Source organism: Balaenoptera borealis, assembly GCF_965194805.1.
Source record: "Balaenoptera borealis genome assembly, chromosome: 9".
Classification (NCBI taxonomy): domain Eukaryota; kingdom Metazoa; phylum Chordata; class Mammalia; order Artiodactyla; family Balaenopteridae; genus Balaenoptera; species Balaenoptera borealis.
This window is the reverse complement of record NC_138873.1, coordinates 113,589,440-113,611,614: the sequence shown is the minus strand read 5'-3', so window position 1 is coordinate 113,611,614 and position 22,175 is coordinate 113,589,440. Positions and strand designations below refer to the sequence as shown.

Here is a 22,175-nt window from a genome sequence, read left to right as displayed (position 1 = left end):
CATCAATATCTATTTGCTGAATGAATGAATAGTAAACACATATGTTCTATCTCTATAATATGCCAAAAAGAAGATGACTTTTTTGTTGTGATAAATAAGAATGGATTTGTTTGATAGAGAATTAAGAACTTGCTGGTCATGTCACTTGAAGATCTAAAGGAGACTGTGGAATCTTTGTTTTTAGGTTTTTAAACATAAACCAGGTGACCTCCGGATGTTTATGATTAGTGGGTGCATGTAGATGTGTGACCCTTTCCAGCGGCATTTAGAATGATCTTTCATCTGCACTTGCCTCACACGTCTCTGTGCCTTCCTCTGGCTACTAGTGGGGCTTCCGGCTGCCCCCACTGAGCCCATCCTCACCTGTTACCGGCTTATCTCACTTTGGGCTTCAGCTGGACCTGAGTTCATCCACTTTGGTTTGGAGCATTTCATCTGTGGCCTTTGTTTGCGGGAAGATCTCCTGCCCAGAAAGTGACCAAAGTAGCCTTTTCCTTTACACCCAGCAGCTGGGCTTCTACCAGCGCCCCCACCCCCCCCACCCCCGCCAGCACACATACATATAAACATACCTCATGCCCTCATGAGAACTCTACACATGCTCTAACATGACAGCTAAAAAGTCAAGTTATTTTGAACCTGTTTTGCATACCTCATGATGAAATAAATGGCCTTGGCTTTTCGTGCTTGCCTTCTCCATTGCAGTGTAAAAACTTAAGGTTAGGATGGCCTTTGTTGCTGGTATGTCTTTTGCATAAGAGTCTGATGAATAATTATTTTAAATACATTTATAAGTAGTGGTAATGTCTGGATGATATTTTGTTTCAAAGGAATTGACTCTAGCCTTAGTAGTTTCAATATCAAGCTGAGAGACTGTGAGGAGTCCATTAAAATCACACTTAAATAGGGCTGCTAGATTCAGCAAAGAAAAATACAAGATAACTAGTTAAACTTGAATTTCAGATAAACAACAAATAATGTTTTAGTATAAGTATGTTCCAGTGGGAGTCCTGTATTTTATCTAACAATGTACATTTAAATAGCCAACGGTTCTATCAGTGAAATAACTTTGTTGGGTCTATTGTGAATGTGAATGATTAATGTTAAGATGCCACAGGGACTTCCCTGGTGGTCCAGTGGTAAAGAATCTGCCTTCCAATGCAGCGGACGCAGGTTCGATCCCTGGTCGGGGAACTAAGTGCCCCCCACATGCTGCGGGGCAACTAAGCCCATGCACCACAATTACTGAGCTCGTGAGCCTCAAGGAGAGATCCCGCGTGCCGCAACTAAGACCCAACACAGCCAAAAAATAAAAAAATTTTTTAAAAAGATGCCACAAAGGTCAAGAGTTAAAAATTCTTGTTTGCTGGTTGATGACATAATGCAACAGACTGTTTTAATCTGACGAAAATCTCTGTACTGAGAAAGGTATGAGTAATGAGATGCTGGCTCGGAGCAGAAAGAAGACACCTGTCATTGTCTTCCTCCCTGACCCTGACCATCTGGAAGAGCACAGAGGAGCTCAGATTCAAGTGCATTTCCCCCCAGCACAAAGTCAAATCAAACCACTGATAGTACTTGAAGGCTTCAATTTACTTATCCCAGATCTTTCCAAGGATGTCTTAGTCAGCTTGGGCTGCTATAACAGAACATCATAGACTGGGTGGCTTAAATGACAGAAATTTCTTCCTCACAGTTCTGGAGGCTGGGAAGTCCAAGGTCAAATTGCAGGCTGATTCCGTTCCTGGTGAGGGCCTTTTTTCTGGTTAGCACACAGATGCCTTCTTTCTGTATCCTCACATGGCAGAGAGAGCGAGAGATCATCTCTCTTATGTCTCTTTTTATTTATAAAGGCACTAATCCCATTCATGAGGGCTCCACCCTCCTGACCTAATTACCTCCCAAAGACCCTACCTCCAAATACTGTCACATTGGAGATGAGGATTTCAACGTATGGATTTTGGGAGAATGCAAACATTCAGGCCATGGCAATAGAGATTTGAATAAAACTACGAGTGTATATCTAGAAAGATCTTGGATGTTACAAAACATCATTTCTGATAGTTGAGTGAATTATGGGTAGACACACCCAGGCATCCTCCCCAGGTGGAAGAAAAGGGGGTGCTTCTCTGAAATCTGGTTAGATTCTCCACAGACGGGTTTTATTTTAAGAAACTAATAAAAGTAATATGATTCTACCTTTCAGAGCTGTTTATCACTTGGATTTTCAGTTTGGGTGATTGCACTCTAGTAAATTAGCTGACTGAGAGTCCAAAGATGATATCTGCATCCAGACAGTCCATTCATCATGCTTAGCTTTTGGACTTTAACACAGTTTTCCCACATATTTGCCAAAATGCCACCGAAGTATTCACAGAAAGCTCCCTGTTTTGATCTACCTAATGCCTTAAATATTATCTGTCAGTGGCTCTAGATTTAGGTTTATTGGAATATTTTAATAACCCACCAACATCTTTATCTGAAAGCTTCATATAACCACTTTCTTAGTTCATAAATACTTATTGATTTTAATATTGCACCAAAAAGGGAATGGACTTCAGTAGTTCAATATGTACTTACTCAAGAAAGCAATGCAAAGTGGTGGTAGTATCAAGGTATAATCATGTAGGAATGAAAAAAAAACCTTTAAATATTACCAAATATTTAGTTGTATGGCCAATACAAAGTTCAAATTATATGTGTAACCCACATCTTCACGCTCTCCATATCATTTTGCAAATAGGCAAGTTATTCAGTCAGATTATCCAATTTTGGAAAAGCATAATTTAAATTTTAATTGATGAAACTACCAAAATGTGATAACTGAGATCCCCCCCAAAAATCCAATTACATAAAATTCAGGTTTGCATGATTGGAAGGTGAATAAAACTCCGGGCCAAAAGAGCACAGCTAATTGTCTGGGAGGTCCAGATGGGGATGTGGGATCCAAGTCTACCCCAAAGCCATCTGTGGTGTGCTGCCACCTGCTGACCTAGTCCTTTTTTACCACCTGGTCCCTAGATGTGCTGTGTCTCACTGGGCAGTAAGTAATTCCTGTAATTCTAGGCAATTGGTGCTCTTTTAGTCTCGCATATCCAGAAGTATTGGGCCTGAATAAAATGGTTATAGAGACCCACCCTCTGTCTCCCTAGGTGTGGACACAGGGCTGCCTGCCCTTTCTGTACCAATTTGTCTTTTTTGTTTTCTGGCCACGCCATGTGGCTTGCAGGATCTTAGTTCCCTGACCAGGGATTGAACCCGTGCCCTCAGCAGTGAAAGCACGGGGTCCTAACCACTGGACCGCCAGGGAATTACCACCAATTTGCTTTTTAAAATATGATACTAAATATGGTAATTATTTCACTACATAAGTAAGTCAAAACATGCTGTACATCTTAAATTTATGCAGTGAGGTATGTCAATTACATCTCAATAAAACTGGAATAAAATCAAAGAAATTTAAAAATAAATAAAATAAAATATGACATTAAGATAGTCAAATGCTATTTTTCCAAAATTAATTTTAACTTTGGATTTTCTTTTTTGCTTTCTATTCTTTGCGGGGATGCTTGGACATAATGAATTGGTCTCAGGAGCTTCCTCCATGGACAGTTCTTGGTCTCCAGCTGCTGTGGCCTCTACCTCCCTATCAGAAACTCTACCTTTTTTTACTGCGTCGAGCATCTTTTCTCAGACTGATCAAAGTGCCACAGACATAATGTCCCTTGACCAGACAGTACTAATCCCACGGCTAACCATCCCCACTGATGATTATTCTGCCATCAGCCAATTGGCTCAGGAAATTTCACATTCACCTGCATCTTCAGAAGACAGCAGGTTGAGTATCAGCAGTCAAGATACAGTCGGAGACTTAGACGGAACGGATCTCGCCAGCACTCACACATCCTCTGAGGTACTGGGATTCAGTGGGTATGTTTCCACCCTGGATCATTTCTTGGAGAACATCACTCCTGGCCCAGCTTTGCAGTACATCACCACCAGAGCCATGACCGTCGCCGCCAGGGGCCGAGAGCTGGTGGTGTTCTTCAGTCTGCGTGTGGCCAACATGCCCTTCTCCACTGACCTGTTCAACAAGAGCTCGCTGGAGTACAAAGCTCTGGAGCAGCGATTCACACAGCTGGTGAGTGGACACTGCGTACAGCTATCTGTGTGTCTCCTTTCTTTTTTCTTTTTTTGCTGTTATTTTATAATATAATCCCTGGCTGTCTTGAGCAATGCAAGGTGGAAGAGAAAGCCTCTGAGATAGCTGTTGCCGACAGCATTCAGCTAGAGCGTTGAGATGGATTCAGATCCAATGGACCACTGCCGCCCAGCTTCCTGGGAACAAACTTATTTTTAAGACCTTTTCATTATAGTTCCTCCCGATTTAGTTTTCCCAGGAGGAATACATAGCCACTCACGGACTGAACTTGGAATTTATAAACAATATGAGCAGACTTCTCCTAAGTTACAATGCCACATGCTGTTTTCCAGCCATCTGACTAAAGAGTTCAAGGCTAGAAAAGTCCAGCACAAATAAGGCCGAGAGTTCAAGTGTAAGAATTCTTTTTTTTTAGTTCCCCTTAAATTCTCATAAAACTAAAAAAAAAAAAAAAAAACTGACTAAATGGCTTAGCATCCCAAGCCCTAACAAAGAAAGTGAGAAGACAATCATGGTGGCATATAACCCTGATTTATGAAACACCCCTTAAACTCACATGTACTCTTGTAGAAATACATACACAATGAAAACTGCTGAACTATGAACCTCTACACCGTCACGGCTAGTGAAATTCAAGTACACAATGCATAGCACAAAGATTACAGAATTTCTGAAAATAAGAGGAAAAATATTTGTAAGCTTCATATAAGTTAAATCATTATGTAAATTAAAACCACATAAACACCAATGCTTCAGGTGAACTTTAAAGTAAAGACTTTGTGCTATTCCCCCCTCCCCCAAATGAGGTGAGTAGATATTGGGACAATCTCAAGGAACAGAGTCCCAGGGCACCGAACCCAGGTGTATTAACTAGGGTACATGCTGGGCTGCCATAATGAAGAGATCAAGAATACTGTAACTTAAATAGAGTACAAGTGTATTTCTCTTTCACTGGGTGGGTGGGACGGCTCTGCTCTATAACATCATCCAGGAACTCACAATCCCTTCATCTTATAACTTTGCCAACCCCAAGGGTGTTTCCTCACTCATGCAGCCAAAGCTAGGTCACCAGTTCATCCCTGTTTCCACTGTGAGAAGGGGAAAGAGAGGAAGCCCAGGGCAAGCAATTTCCTAAGCAAGTGATGCCAAAGTCGCTCACATCTCTTACACTCCTACTCCATTGGTGGGAACTGGTCACGTGGCCACAGCTTGCTGCAAGGGAGGCTGGGAAATGTGGTCTCTACCTGGGCAGCCTCTTTCCCGTGAAGAAGAGGAGAATGATTTGGGAGAAGGCAGCAGCTAGTCGTCTGCACACTAGCTGAGGACAGGGAATTCCCACCAGAGGCCAAAGCAATGTTAAGACATAGAGAATGAGCCTAGTCAAAGTAGGTGGGAGAAAACCGGAGAGAGCGGTTCCACACTTTGCATAAAATTTCATTTTATTTTCACAATGACCTTGTGCGGGGGGGGGGGGGGGGCGGTTACTGGAAGGGGTACCAACATGTGGGTCTGGGTCAGAGTCAAAATTCTGGTGGGGTGGGGACAGGGGCAAAGGAAAAGCAGGTCTGGGCCAAGCCTGGGAGATTGTAGTTTGCATCTGTGCCCTCTCTGGGTTCGTGGGTGTTGGTTCATGAAGGAGAGGGCTCACTTTCAAGGCCAGAAACAAAGCAGACATCGCTGAGTTTCAGACATTTCTGAAAAGTGATCTCAAGGATGGTCGTGGGGACCTCCCTGGTGGTCCAGTGGTTAAGACTCCGTGCTTTCACTTCAGGGGGGCACAGGTTCCCTGGTCGGGGAACTAAGATCCCACATGCCTTGCAGCGCAGCCAAAAAAAAAAAAAAAAAGGATGGATGTTGGATGTGGCTTATAAGAGACAGGTGTGGGAACGTGAAGCACAATTCTCTGGGGCATCATTTTGAGATTATTAAATTATAACTTGGGAAAGGTCCTTAGGGAACAACTTTTCTTCTCCCTCACAATTCAGGTGAGAGCACTGAGGTACAGCGGTAGTTAAGTGGCTTGATGGGGTCACACCGCTGGCTAGCGACAGTCACAGGACTGACACCTAGTCTCCTGACGGCCAAGTTCTCTGCTCTTTCCACTTCACCACATTTGTGTTGATCTGAAGCATCCTGCACAGACAGACGAGGTGATGTTTCAGCTGTTGTTTATTTCAATAGGTCATTTCAAATTGGTTGCTTCCAAATGGATGTCCTATTTACCAGGCATAGGTCAGTCTGCTCCTGGGCTCAGTTTGGAACACGTTTTTATTTACTTGGATTTTTTTTTTTTTAATAACTGAACCTGGCATCCCTGCTTGGCTGATAGCATTGACCTGGATTTTTTTTTTCAATCCTCTGTTCTCACAATTCATCATGAAGAAAATCACTGCCCATCCATCTCAATACCCAGGAAAGTGGAAATATGGGACATAATCACTGCAAATAGATCATTAAATAGTGGTGTTCTGGTCTCATGTTCAATCCAAACACAAACATAAAGAAGGAACTGAAATTTATGCCCCAGATAATGAAATGTGATTATAAATGGAATTAGCAACAGCTGAGCACTTAGAACACCGTTAAGAGTAAACCGTCTTTTATTTTTGCAGCTGGTTCCATATCTACGATCCAATCTTACGGGTTTTAAGCAACTTGAAATACTTAACTTCAGAAATGGGAGTGTGATTGTGAATAGCAAGATGAAGTTTGCTAAATCCGTGCCGTATAACCTCACCAAGGCTGTGCGAGGGGTCTTGGAGGATTTTCGTTCTGCGGCAGCACAACAGCTTGATCTGGAAATAGATAGCTACTCTCTCGACGTTGAACCAGGTAAAAGAATCCAACCCAGAAATCTGTGGGAGTGTTTTGGTTTTGTTTGTTTGCGTAAGCATGCAGTTCAACTTTGAGGCCACAACAATCAGTTTAAAACCACACTTGACAAAATAACTTCTCGGAAGCTATGAATCAACGTAGTAGAAAGGTAGGGTCCTAAGACATGCAGGTTAAAGTTTTCCTACATCAAAAAAGCAAAGAGCAAGTATAGCTCTTGCTTCACAATCTGGGCTCTTTAGTTTCCCCACAGAACAAAACTTTTGCTGTGCTTAAGAGATTTTTTTTTTTTAACATAACCCACAGCCAAGCTAATGTACATCTTGCCGGAAGTCAAAAGCACTTTCTCAGAGAACTGCAACTACCTAAGAAACCTTCCAGTTCTCTTCGTAGCACAATTCGGGATGAAACTGAGACAGTTTCCCGAGGAAAGAAAAATAATCATTAGACCAAAACTCAAACTTGGAAGAAAGCCACTTCACCATCACCCAAGAGGAAAATCATGTCCCTTCCCATTTGTATACCCTAGATCAGCTTCCACTTGTGCAGAGTAAAACAAAGTAGTTAGATGTGAAAAAAAAACTTAAAGATACAGGGGCTGAGCCCGAAGCTACAAAATAGAAAGCAAACATTTGTTCTGATAATAAAGCATAGTGTATGTACCAATATAACCAGCTATGCCCAAATTGGGAACTGTTTCCACCATTAGCTTCAAAATTCTGTTTTCTAACCAATTAAAGAAAATGTTTTAATTCCCTGGAGCGCAAGGGGGGCAAGGCTCCAAATCTACTGGAAAATCGACCTTCCAGTCATGTTCGGAACAAACTTCCTAATTGGCTATGAATTAGTGAGGTGGATCTTTAACATCCTCTCTGGCTTCCTGGGGACTAACAAGGAAGGCAGAGGGAAAGGCCTTGGGCAAAATGCAAACAAAAAGGCTCAGTTGGGAGACACTTATCTTTGATGGAGCAGAGCCTTGAGCAACTTTAAGAAAATTGCCTCCTACCTCGGTAAACAGGATTATTAGAAAGACAGAGAGCCCGAAGGCACTGAGCCTGGAGTGCTTACCTTTGAACATACAAGCAGCTAAGCAAGCCCTCTGGACCCCTAAGAAATCAAAGACCTCCTAAATGCTAGTAAGATACTGCCTCTTCCCCTGAAAACTACCAGGGGACCCCTGCCAGTTAAAATCAGAAGACCAATTCTTTTCAGTCAATTGAAAACAGGAACATATATAGGGAGAACTTAGCATAAGAGAGACAAGGGCCTGACCACCTCCCTTTTTTCCTCCCCAGGGAGCTGACAGGCTACTTAGAGACCCATCCAACAATAGGAGAAGGTAAAGTAAGGAGCCAAGTTGAGGCAGGGGAAAACTGGGCGCCTCTTAGATAGAGGGCAGGAAGCTGGTAATGTATTTGCCAGGGATGTGTAAGGGACCCTGGGGACGCTGGAAGGAAGCACAGCAGAAAACCATGACCTTGGAGGCCTATGGTCCTGAACATGAATCCTGCATTCTAATGATGCCAAAAACTCTGCCTCTGTGCACCAGTGCGGAATCGAATCTCAGACACAGGGCTTTGGGTGAAGCAGAAAATAATAGTTTTATTGCTTTGCCAGGCAAAGGGGGACACAGCAGGCTCGTGCCTCTCAAAACTGTGTGACCCAACCTGGGCAGGAGGTGGGGTGGGATTTGGTGAGGAGTTTTATAGCAATGGTTCAAGGGCAGAGTTGCTGATAAGGATCGGGGTGTGTGCAGGGCCTGCATTCCTTTAAGCTGGCCTCAGGTGGTCTCTTGATGAGCTTCTCGAGGTTATCAACTGTGATCTTCCCCAGAAGGAAGAATGCTAACATCTTCCATTTGTTGGGGGTTTCAGTTCTGCAGAAGAGCTGAAAGATATTGTTATGTGTATCCCTTGAGGCGGAACCAGGACCCTGCCCCAAGGCTGCACTATTGTTTCTTGACTATTCTTCCCTTGTCTCACCATCCCCTCCCTTCCCTGATTAGTGTCTGTTTGAACCTGCCCTTTGGAACTCGGGGGAAGGTCATGGAGGCTGGAGTGTATTCCCTACAAACAAGAAACAGGGACACAGAAAGGCTTCCATGCCCAGGAGCCCTACAGGGTCCTGTTCAGTTTCACTAACAGCAGCACTCCATCTCCACAACTGGAAAATGGAAATAGTAACAGCTGTGAGGGTTAGCCAACACTTAGCATAACATTCAACACACTGTAGTTGACTAATAAAAGTTAGTGGTTAATATTGTAACATCGTCATTAGCAACTTGACTAATAATATGTGATCTGAGGAGGGTACCAGTGGGAACAATGACAAGTACCATGACAAGGTATTTGTGCGGAGGTTCAACTGAAATTATTTCACTAATTTCTCACAACCAGTTTGGCTCTGTAGCTTTTCCTCTAAGAAGCCAATAGCAATAGAAATGAGATCGTACTAACATGGGTTCCAGTGCCTGCTGGAGCCAAATTTACACTGATTGATGGTAGAGCAAGGGGGGGGGGCCAGAGAGCACTGGGCAACCTGGGACATTACCTTACTCTACTTCTTCCTTGATACTTGGAGAATTCAGAAAAATCTGAATTTTTAATACGCTAGAACTCATAGAATTATTGAATGACTGGATGGATGGATGGATGGATGGATAGATGGACGAGGTCTGCCAAGAATGGCTGTCGTGAGCCAGCCAGGACATGAGTAATGCCTAAACGAAAGGGTTGGAGGACAGCAGAATTAGAAAGCCAAATATGGATTTTATACAAGTTAAAAATAAATAGCAAAAAACTTTATGGATTCCTCTATATAAATCAAAATGGATAAATCTAATATCCAAAAGGGCTCCTAGTCATAGTGAGAAGACACTGTGCCATTTCCCAATGGGCAGGGAGCTGGAGAAGGTGGGAGGAGGCAAGGCTTCCTCCCTTGCAGCTGGTTTAGTTATTTCACAAAAGGCAAAGGGAAGATTCACCCATGTAGCCAGAAAGTGGCTGATGATTTTTTTTTTCTTTTTTTTAAATAAGACCTTTATTTATTTATTTATTTATTTTTGGCTGTGTTGGGTCTTCGTTTCTGTGCGAGGGCTTTCTCTAGTTGCGGCAAGCGGGGGCCACTCTTCATCGCGGTGCGTGGGCCTCTCACTATCGCGGCCTCTCTTGTTGCAGAGCACAGGCTCCAGACGCGCAGGCTCAGTAGTTGTGGGTCACGGGCCCAGTTGCTCCACGGCATGTGGGATCTTCCCAGACCAGGGCTCGAACCTGTGTCCCCTGCATTGGCAGGCAGATTCTTAACCACTGCGCCACCAGGGAAGCCCATGGCTGATGATTGATTGAACCTTACCATCTTCTACGTGTGTAACCCAAGAGAGTCAGCATTCATCCACCATGGTAATAACCGGCGAACCTATGAAAGTCCCTGCCCACAGGAACTTGCCCTCTGGCCAAGGGTGGTCACCTTACAATGATGCTGGGATCAAAGCTGTGCCTTTTTCCTTCAAAGACCTTCTAATGAGCACTTTCTGATATGCTACTCTTAGTTGCAAATTTCTGTGAGTTTGGGAATCACCAGGGAGGGATCCCATAAAGAAGAAAGCACTGAGTTTTCCTTGAAATCCCATTTCAAGGAAGCCTGAGGCCTGAATAGTACAGAGAAAGTGTGGGGACAGAGATGGACGTAGAGAATTCTGGTCCCCCTGGCTGGTCTCAGGCAGTGAGGAGGCCTGTGGTAGTTGGTGGTATGAGGGCTGGGCTGCTGGAGCCGCCATGAAGACAGCCAGCATCGTTAAAGAAACAATTACTCAGTGACATTTGTTAAAGATGCCAAGGGAGACTTTATTCCGGGGGCCCATCTCGATGGATGTAGGGACCACGGCAATGGAGTCTCACAGTGGAGGAGAGAGATTGGACCCAGCTCTGGGCACAGCACACGCAAGTGGGAATTTATAGCCAAGGAGCAGAATGGGTCAGTGGATGGAATATTACTAAGAAGGAACATCAGGGGTCAGAGGGGATTCTGGCTAAAGTGACCTAAAAGGATTCTTGCTGAAGGCAGGCCAGGTGGTCACATACCACCTGGGAGAGAGCAGAGGATGAGGAACCTGATGATGATTTATATGGAGGCTGGGAGATTCTGGCCAAACCTACTTAACAGCTTTCGTGCTAAAATTGGACAACGAAAAGACAAACACAGAAGTCCAAGAGTTGAGGCCGAGTTGAAAATTTTAGGGGAGCGTGAGTTAGGGTCTGGTCAAGGAGAAAATCTTTGTCGGCACCAGAGCCGGAGAGGCGGGACACCAGCCACAAAAGTCTTGGTGGCAGTGGCCCAAGCTACCTTTGGAGGGTGGTCGCTGCTGAAGAGAGGGAAGTGGCCACCCAAGATGGAGAGGTGCTCGGGGACCCACCCAGACACAGACTCACGAATGCTCCCACCTTCGTTCTCACACTATTCACAGCCCTTCCCTGTTCACAGCCTGCTCCGATCCAAGCGGAGACAGCCCCAAACCCAGAACACTCACAACCGTTGCTTCTGCACAGAGTTCATTAATTTCTTACTTCTATGAACCTGCACATCTTATAAAACTTCTTGAAACGTAAAATGCCGATCACAAAAAAAAAAAAAAAAGACACCTGTATACTTAGAGTATAGTCAAGTGTTTCTAGCCTCAGTTCTCCTGTACAATTTTAGTTTGGGGAAATATGTACAAAACTAGTATTTTGATTGTAGAAGAAATGGGTGTCTGGATTTTAAAACAAATTAAGGGAGAATATGCATATGATTTTCAGTAGTTTTCTTCTTAATGCTTTAATCTAGAAGATGGCAGCTACTTTGCTTCTAGTTTTTCAGCATGTCTGGCAGGTCCAGATTTTCTCCTCATGGTGGTGTATTTAAGTGTAAGCTGTCATGGTGATTGACAGGCAAGCTGATTAAAACATCCTCCTACTACATTCAACCAGTGCACCCAACTGCTCAGGCTGCCTCTCAGGTCCCCGGACCCCAAGTGATGATAATTACTTCAGCTTCCTAGAGAGCAAGGACTCAAATTCCAATACACGCGGCCTCTGGCTCTGTTGCCGGCATGGTCTTTTCTAGTGTCTAAGGCTCGGCTGACACTCAGCAGTGCCCATCCCCCAGCACGTAGCAAGAGAGGTCACAGTGTCAGGGCACTGACCATCAAAATCCCAGATAACACCCGAAGGCCATTTTAGCCAATACAAGAAGCCTCGGTGATTTGGGTTTGTTCATGCAAGTATTTGCTTGAACTTACTGGAGAAAACTCTCCTTGAAAGAGGATCAGAAAGGGAACTCTTGAGAGAGAAAAAGGGCAGCTCTGGAAATACTGTACATCTGGAATAAATACCTAGCTTGTTGACGGGAGAGAAGCCCAAGAATCTTTCCTTGGAAAATGGGGAACGTGTCCTATCATTTCAACCTTTTCCCAACCAGGATGGCCAAACATGGCAAAACTAAGTTACGGGGTGTCTTACCTCTTTGCGATTTTCTTACCACTTTCTTGGAAGAAACAGACTAAAACTAGGGCTTCACAACACTGGAGGGTCTCCCACCTCAGGTGCACTGTCCCCCAGCCCGGGAGCCACCAGCCTGCCTCCTCCAAACCCCAAAATGTGAAAAGCATGAATGTCATACGAATAGATAGTGAGCATATGCCACAGTCTTATTTGACTCATTAATAAGGAAATTGTTAGATGACAAATCTGATTTAAAGAGGATATGGAAACAGGGATCTTATATAAACAGAGAACAAAAGCAAATGATGAAATCTAAATACAAAACAGAAAATACAATCATTGTATCTTATCCACTTTCTCTACGATAGCTTCTAACTTCATAGAGTTGTAAAATGCCATAATCAATAGTAAATGGTAGGTCAAACCAAGTTACCTCCTTCTAGGAGTCAGCAAAGTGTTTCTTAAAAGGCCAGACAGTGAATATTTTAGGCCTTACGAGACAAAAGGCAAAATTGAGGATATTATGTTGGTGCGTGTATAACCATGTGAAAATGTAAAAATCCAGCTGGCCGGCTGCAAAAATGCAGGCAGCTAGCCGGGTCGGTCCACAATGATCCCTGTTTACCAGGCAACTTGTCAACAAGTTTTCTCCTTATTTCCAAATGTTGGGGGATTTTTCTTAAACCATCAAAGGTTTCCCAGCCTCTTGCTCTCTCCGGCCTTTCTCTTTGCCGTTACAGAAAAGTCGGACAAGTAAATGGCAATGCAAAAACGATGTGGGACTCTGTTCATTCATCCCTTCAGGAAGCACTTAGGGACCATCTGCCTAGAGCCAGGCGCTATTCTAGACACCGGACCCAAAGGTGGATGGAGTCCATCTCTGCCCCAGGGAGCAAAAGGCCTAACAAGAGAGACAGAAGCATGTACAAAAAAAGTCAGAGACTCTCTAAACACTATAGTCAGGATATGAACAGAAATGTTAAGAAGCACAGAGCAGGGAGCAATTCACTCTCCCCGGGTGAGAGAATGTCACCGCAGGCTTCCTAGACAGACAGCCATAGGGGCTGGGCCTTGTAGAGTGGTGGCGGGCCCAGGCAAGGGAGGGTAAGGAGGGGCTATTCCAGAAAGGGCAGGAGGAAAACGCAGACATTTCTGGGAGTGGCGGGGTACTGCTTCCACTGTGAGGGCAGCCTTGGGTACTAAGTAAGGAGTAAAGATGCTCAGAATGGAGGAAAGGGAAAGCCAGGCTGAGGCAGTGTTACCCGAAAACTGGGTTCCCCTCTTGATGGGTGTCGAACCAAAAGACACAAGCAAGCCAAAGAGCCAGAGAAGGAAGGATTTATTACTTGCAGCAGGTAAGGAGAACCCCAGGGGTCTTTCCCAAAGCAGGGTCTCCCTGAACAGCGAAATTGGGGAAGTTTTAAGCTAAGGGTACATGCATATTCATGAAGGAGCTTGAGTGTTGGACAGAGTCCAAGCTTTAGTTGATGGGCACACAAGGGTCAGAAAAGGTCAACGTTATCCTCCCTTAGGTTCCAGTTGATCTTGTGGTTGAGCCTTCAGGCTAATCTTTACTGCTGAAACAGAACTGGGAGTCTTTACAACAATGTTATCTTTGCTGTTGTTACTTCTCTTGCCCGATAACAGTCCTTTGTTCCTGCATTCTTTTGTTCCCTTAAGATCATTAATTACTGAGACCTGTTCAAGGGCAAGCATTGTGGCCAGGCTTAGATCACAAAATGGCTTAGGCCAAAAATGGCTTCTCTTATGTCAAGAAAGCCTTGCCTGGTTCTCTTTCTCCAGGGACCCCCATCCTACCTGTTCACTCATGTAAAGCCACTTAATTAACTGTTGCTCATTTAAAGCCAGGTTGTCTAAGAGCCCCTGTTCAATCTATTTGCATCTGCTTTAGGGTCCTACTTTTCTTTTCTTTTTCCTTTTCTTTTCTTTTTCATGACTTATGGTCTTTTAAAGTTAAACTTTAATAGAATTTTATAAAACTCACAAAGTCTTCAGACTAAGTACTTAAAGCATTCCCAAGATTATAAAATAAAAACATAGAGTTTATCATTCATAAAATACTGAAAATTTAGAAAATACTTAGTAAAAATATATACATAGTTACAAAGGGCACATAAACTAAGTCATTTAAAAAAATCTAAGGGCAAAAGTTAATAAAATATCTTCAGGATATAAAAATACTCCAAAAAATATTTTTGGGGAAACCAGTTTTACAGAAATGGATATTAGGTGAATTGACTTCTAGCCTATGAAGTAGGTGTCTGGAGGCTGGGGGGGAAAGGCCAGTGCTGAAAGGATGCATTTGGGTGAGTAAACAGGAGATGGAAGTCATTTAAGTTGACGGTTCAGAGGTCATTAGAACCCTTTGCAAAAGCAATCTAGTGGAATAGCAAGAGCAAGGCCACATTTCCATGAGTTTGGGATGATACTGAAAATGAGAAAGTCAACATGCCCTGCCCACCTCCTGTCTTACAACTTGGAGCAAGGTTCCAACCCTCCCACAGAGCCTGGGAGGTACGAGGTGCTACCTTCTCCGATGATTACATTTTAAAGACGTGTCTCCCAGGTCCTGGAGAAATTCGGAAGTCAGGAGTCATAATTCTGGCAAGAACCTCTAAAGAGATTTACATCTCAAAGGGGCAGAGGAAGAATTTACAAGTTTTCTAAACTAGCTGCTCTTGATGCCGAAAACTCAGCCTCTGTGCACAGGTGCCGAATCAAATCTCAGAGACAGATTTTTGGGTGAAGTAGAAAAGAATAGCTTTATTGTTTCACCAGGAAAAGGGGGTCACAGTGGGCTCATGCCCCTCAAAACTGTGTCCCAACCCTCGAGGATTTGGTGAGGCGTTTTATAGCAATAGTTCAAGGGCAGGGTTGCTGATAAGATTAGAGTGTATTCGGGGCCTGCATTCCTTTAATCTGGTCTCATGTAGTCTCTCCATAAACTTCTCTTGTTCCTTTAATCTGGCCTCAGGTGGCCTTCTTTGGAATGAAAAATGCTAGCATCTTCCATTTGTTGGTGGTTTTAGTTTCGTAAAGAGCTCAAAGATATTGTTATGTGTATCCCTTGAGGTGGAACAAGGACCCTGCCCCAAGGCTGTGCTATTGTTTCTTTTTTCTTTTTTTTTTTTTAAACAGGCTTCAAATTCAGGACACTCCAGCGGTTTTTTAATTAATTAATTAATTAATTTTTGGCTGTGTTGGGTCTTCGTTTCTGTGTGAGGGCTTTCTCTAGTTGCGGCAAGCGGGGGCCACTCTTCATCGCCGTGCGCGGGCCTCTCACTGTCGCGGCCTCTCCTGTTGCGGAGCACAGACTCCAGACGCACAGGCTCAGTAGTTGTGGCTCACGGGCCTAGCTGCTCCGCGGCATGTGGGATCTTCCCAGACCAGGGCTCGAACCAGTGTCCCCTGCATCAGCAGGCGGACTCTCAACCACTGCACCACCAGGGAAGCCGCATGTAGAGCTTTTATGTCAGTTAGGTGTGCAGGTTGAAGATTTCAAAAATGCAAAACTACATATAACTTATTCTGACTTATTCTCTCCTGAATTCCTAAAAATCCTCCTCAAAAACAGGCAGACCTCAAGGCTGGTAAATGGTAAATGTTGAAATTAACTACAGTCTGCCATCCTAGATGCTTCCAGCGAGAATGTGGATCAACAAACTCATTTTCTCTGGAAAGTGCATAATTTGTAAGATTCGCACTTAGTCACCAGCTCTGAGAAGATGGTAGATGTCACTCATCACAATAATGACAATAAAAATGGTAACAGCTACTGTTGATTGACACTGTTGTTTAATCTTAATAAGTAACTACACAAAGTTATTATTTCCCCCCATTACACAGTTGGAGAAACTGTTTCCTAAAACTGTAAGTAACTTACCTTTTACTGGTCACAGAGTCACCAAGGGCTGGAGCTGGAATTCAAAGGCAGCTTTGTGTGCTTCCTTCAACTCTACCTACTGCCTCTTTATAAAAAGGAGTCTTATCAACCCTCCTACTGGGTATACAGAGGCTGTTTAATCTACTTAGAAAAAGTGACAACACACTTCAGTCTAATTAATCCTACATGAACTGTTAGGTTCTACATTTCACCAAGTGAAATTTCCTACAGTATTTTGTCATATTCTAGAATGCCAAAAAAACAAAAAATCGTTCTCTCAGAAACGGAAGTCCCAAACTTGCAAGTGTCCCCGTTCCGTGTACTGTTTATTGGCTCTGCTAGGAGTGTCCCTTCCGACCTGGGGCAGCCACGTGAATCCTCTTTCCTGGAGGCTCTCCCCAGCTCCCCCATCCCGTCTCCTAGGTCTCTGGCCCGTCTCCTGGGGTTACGCTGCTGCTGCCCCGTGCCTCCTGGGGTGCCACCACAGGGATTTTCTGTTAATGTCTGCTTCCGTCACCAGCTGGACTGCCACATACCTTTCACCCCTCTCCAGAGTTTCAACCTGTGCCCTCATCTCACACCCGAACCACCCCATGGAGCTTCCTTAAGACACTCCCAGAGCCCTTCACCCAACCCCTTCATGCACACCCTCCACACAAGCCTGGGACTCAGCCCAGCTGCAGGGTCACCTCCCACAGCCCCTGCTGTCAGGCGTCCCCCGCCACATCCTGGGACACTCAGGCCCTAAGATCAGTGCACCCAGGACACCTCAGTTTAGCTGATACAAAAATGACTGAGCGAGAATTCTTCAACCCTCTGTCCAGGGTAAGACGTGTGTGTTTGCCCTGGAAATGTTACTGAGAGCCTCCTATAAAGAGTTTGTGGTGGTTTTCTTGAGAATGGTGGAGAATTGAAATGAAACCCTAAGTTTCTTCATTGCATGCCCTTTCAAGCCAGAAAGAAGTCCCATTAATAACTTACTCAATTCCACAAACGTGTGTTAAGCTGCAACCACGTACACAGTACTATGCTGTGCGTTACGTATCATTGAATAGTTATTCTCACTCTAATCCTACCCTTTGGCAATAAGTCATAAGCAAAATATTTTTGGCCAGTAATAAAATAACAATAAAACAATAAACATGAACTTAAATGTAGATTTTTTTAAAGTTCTTTTAATCACTGAATTGCACCACAGTTCTGGAGCCCGGCTAAAGCTCCGGATGCCTTTGTTCCAGTAGGACACCTAGAATGGGAGATTTCTATTTGAGCTGGAGGAACGTTAGTGATCACCTGCTTTCATTACCCCTTTTTATAGAAGGGAGAAATGAGACACAAAGATGTTAACCTGCATTCCCAAGGCCACAGATAATTGCCGGGAACCAGCTCTTCTCGCGCGGGGTGCCTTCCTGGCGGCCTCAGCGTTGACAGCAGGGATGAACAGCTTCACTCCGCGGCAGGTGCAGCCAAGCCCAGAATGTTCTCAGGACTTGCGAAAACAAGCCCGATGGGCCTGTGTGGAAGGTGAGGTTCCCCGCCCGAACCCCCAGAAGGGCACCACATTTATTCAATGACTAAGCACTCAGCACCAAGCACTGAATTTAAATGATATTCACGCCTTAAGAAGGGAGCAGTCAGACGACCAGCGCTGCATTAGGATTTCCTGGGCTCTAGACCTTTGCCTTCATGAATATTAATTTTAAACATTAATATTAATAGAAATCTTTAAAATTATAGTTTATGTCTGCGATGGTATAGAGACAAATATAATGCAGATTGGATTATATTAATTTTTTTCTTCTGATTTTAAAGAATTTAAAACACGTTCGCGAGCCCCTAAAAGTACGGTGGGCTAGTGCGTCCCGTGCCCTGCAGATTACCATTGATCCGGATGTGTGAGGTTGTCATTCCCTGATGCCCCAAGGAAAGGAGTGACACGCCCTCCTCCCCACCAACAAAGCTGGGACCGCAAAGCCTAGGTTGTTCGGGGGTTAGGGGGCCCCAGCTCCCCACTTCTCTCAGACGTGAGGCTGGGTCGCGGCCTCCTCGGAACTCCGGGGCCCTGTCTCTGCCTTTTTGAAATGGGAAAAGATGATCCAGGGGTTTGCACCACATGCCCCAGCCGGCCAGGTCCGATCTGCCGCGGTGATCACGGCGTCCTAAGGGCTCCATCAGCGGTCCCCCGAAGCTGCTTCTGCCACCGCGCCAATTCCTGGCGGACCTCGCCTCCCTCCACCGGTGCGCTCCGCACAGCGGCTTTTAAGGAGACAAAAATCAGTTCGGGCTCTTATCATTTCATCCCCTGAATCTATTCCTACTTCTTTTGCTATTGAGCGCCATCTAGCGATCACTAGGTTTCATCGCATTAAAGTGTTAAAAAACAAACAGGAAAAAAAAAAAAAAAGTCCACAGAAAAGTCCTCACAGGCCCTCAGCCCCGGCCAGACCAAACGAAGCCTGAGTTCCAGCCATACTGAACTGAAATCCTGCCCTAGGACGGGACCCGATTAAAGGAGATGCCTCACTTCCGGTCTAGCACGTGAGTGTTAGGACCGCGCAAGGGAAGGGGATAATGAAATGGTAAAGAATGATGAAGAACAGGGCAGTGGGCTTCCCTGGTGGCGCAGTGGTTGAGAATCTGCCTGCTAATGCAGGGGACACGGGTTCGAGCCCTGGTCTGGGAAGATCCCACATGCCGCGGAGCAACTAGGCCCGTGAGCCACAACTACTGAGCCTGCGCGTCTGGAGCCTGTGCTCCGCAACAAGAGAAGCCACAATAGCGAGAGGTCCGCGCACCGCGATGAAGAGTGGCCCCCACTTGCCGCAACTGCAGAAAGCCCTAGCACAGAAACGAAGACCCAACATAGCAATCAATCAGTCAATCAATCAAGATATCTTTAAAAAAAAAAAAAAAAAAAAAAAAGAACAGGGCAGAAAGGCAATCAATACTCAGCCCCAAGGATGCGGGACAAGTGACGGGACGATCTGGGGGGGAGGGGTGGGTGCAATGAACCGGAGTTAGTGACAGGTGAGCCTGAGACCCTCAGAGGGCTGGTGGGAAACAAGAGTCTATTTTCAGGCATGAGTGCACTTGGGACCAGACACAGAGGGTTGGAAAAAAGACAGTCTTGGACCATCAGGAACCTATGGATTTATAAGCTGCTTGATGACCTGGATCGTAATCTTTTTAGCTATAACTGTAAAGTGCTTTCAAGTGTCCTCTGCAGGCAGGGGTTATTCACTTAAATGCGTTTTGATCACATGATGTAGGGCTGAGAGACCACCTTCCTCAGTCAGCAGCTGGGAATACTTTTCAAGACCTTTGAAACGCACACCAAAGACGTGATAGAAGCCAATCCAGGGGAGAAACTGATACATAAAATGTGCTTGCTCTGGAAATCTCAAAATGATCCAAGCCCCACATGGCAGCTCCATTACTGCAAGTCATGTTCATTGCTGTCACATTTGAACAACAGAAAGAAATGTGGAGCCACCGTCTGTCGGACGGTGCTTTCTATAGGGAAGCTTTCTGCCTCATGAAGGAGCAGTGGCAGACAAGGGTTTTGAGCTTGCTTAGTTAGGAGATTATGGTTCAGAGGAAAGCATTCCTGGACATCTGATCTGTAAACCAATGAGACCGGAGATGCTGGCGAGTTTTGCCTCCCCACCGCTCTCTCCCTCGTCCCTATTCACCCCTCCAAGCCCTGAAGGGCCTCCTGGAAACCCCATATTTCAAACCACTAAAATGATGTCAAAAGCTGAACATCGTAGCATACGGATGTTAATCTCGGGTCATACTTACTACCTAAAATGGGCTTCAGTTTCCTTACCTGGGAAAATGAGGTCAGCACTGTCTCCTTTGGAAGATTATAGTGAATATTAATGAAGACACATGTTTAAAGTGGCCAGAAGAGTGCTGAACAAACAGTAACGCTCAGTATATGTGCGCACCCTGTTCATATAAATAATTGCCATTGTGCTCCTGGCGAAGCTGGAGGTTCAGGATCATGATTTCTGGGGCCAAGTCAGGGACAAGGCCTGAAATCAAATGACACCAGTGCTCTGACTATGGTGGGAAACCACGTAGGAAGCCAAGGACCAAGTGACAGGATGAACCTGGACTTTTCCCACCTGCTGCAAACTAGGAGCTACTAACACAGTCAACTCACTGAGTGCCCTGGGCTGCCTCTACAGAGAGATTGTCAAACTTGCTCTGCAGAAGAGCTAGCCACATGGATTAAGGATAGGATATTAAGTCATTTTGCTAGCAAGCAATTATGATAAGCCCAGAGGATGTCCCAAATCATACTAGGTGTTTGCTGGGTGTGGTACAGGTTCATGGAGAAACCTCTTGGGAGTACGTACCATCAAAACAATCTATTTAAAGGGGATTTAAGTAAACCCAGGTAGCTAAGGCATCATGAGGCCCTCACTTCCTCAAATCCACACACAACCTGATAGTGACTTGAAAATATTCTTCTAGAAAATGGCAGCTAATTGTTCTCTTCCTGATCGGCTGTTGATCTCAAGTCTTGCCCTCCCTTTTTTCCATGCCACACACCACATTCAGAACAGAGCATTTTAGGTTGTTGCTGCATAATGTTTAGATTATTAATCTTGACCAAATCAAGAGCAAAGTGCAGGAAGTTCAGATCAATTTGTTCTGCGCGTGTCCCGGGGAGTTATGTTTAGGAAGAGGCAAATAGTTGCGTGGTCCACTCGTGAATGAGTCCATCATTCTAAGGAAAATGTCCTTGGGATATGAAAAAGAAAGAAAATAACAACGTAGGGAAAGCTTTGCTTAAGAAACTTCTACTAGTTAAACTTTCATTCATCGTAGAGCCATCTCTCCTCTTCTATGGCCCTGCCTCTGCAGAATCAGCCTAAAGCCTAAAGCCCAAATTTGTAGGTGGCCCTCAAAGAATGATATGTAAGTAAAGAGGGTCATTTTTACTCATGAAAAAAATTTTTCATAAATTTTTAAGGTAATAGGAGGGGATGCAGTAAGAGTTGCCTCACAAATTAATGTAAATATTTGTCTCTTCTATTACGATTCTAATTAACTGAGATTGCCTTTACAAGCCATGGCCAACAGCTCCCCCTGGGACTCTTTCCTTCCCTGGAACCTGTCCTCACACAGTCCATAAGATGGGGGTGCCGGGAGGAAGGGGGAGGACTTAGCGCAAACAGCCTTGATCTTGGCAACGTTCAACCTCACTGAGTCTTGGCTTCCTCATCTGCAAAGTGAGCAAATTAGTGGAGAAGGTCTCCAAAATACCTGCTAGCTCTAAAATTCTGCCTCAAATGTAAGGTTTTAAATATGGATAAAATAAAAATCTAAAGCAATTAGTTGGACTGGAATTCTTAATACTAGAGAGTTTGAAGGGCCAATTTGGTACTTGTTGAATGACTGAGTGTCTTAGGACCCAGGACGGCGTACACAGCAAACCAAAACTGAACTAGGTGACGTGAAGACTTGTATTGTTCTAGTAGGCTGGTCCCAAATAAATGACATGGGAGCAGCAAGTAATCTATAAACTAGGTGCATTTGTTTGTCAAATATACCCGATTGATGGCCCCCAGATTTGGATAAATTCATTTCTCCAATGTTGCCTTACTGTGTTCTGTTCAGCTTTACTGGTACGTAGACATAGACTACACCTGGCTGGGCTGAAGGCAATATTGGTAAAACAGAAACATTTTCTTAAACAGGAAACTCACGTGGTTATCACACATTTCCTATTACTCTTCAGAGGGGTAGACTCGGTGCATTCAATCTGCTTTCCCAGTGAAATCTATTT

The 22,175-nt window shown here is 44.5% G+C and overlaps 1 protein-coding gene across 2 annotated transcripts in view; it reads left to right on the top strand.

The window, feature by feature from the left end:
- The window catches only part of IMPG1 (interphotoreceptor matrix proteoglycan 1), a 122,798-nt gene that overhangs the window by 88,581 nt on the left and 12,042 nt on the right, over positions 1–22,175 (top strand). The window contains exons 13-14 of one of the 2 annotated variants that reach the window (XM_082405136.1): positions 3,613–4,141; positions 6,775–6,994. In XM_082405136.1, the coding sequence (XP_082261262.1) occupies positions 3,613–4,141; positions 6,775–6,994 (749 nt within the window). Of the gene's footprint in view, positions 1–3,612; positions 4,142–6,774; positions 6,995–18,002; positions 18,914–22,175 lie in introns of those variants that run through there. The other variant, XR_014248323.1, reaches the window with a different exon arrangement.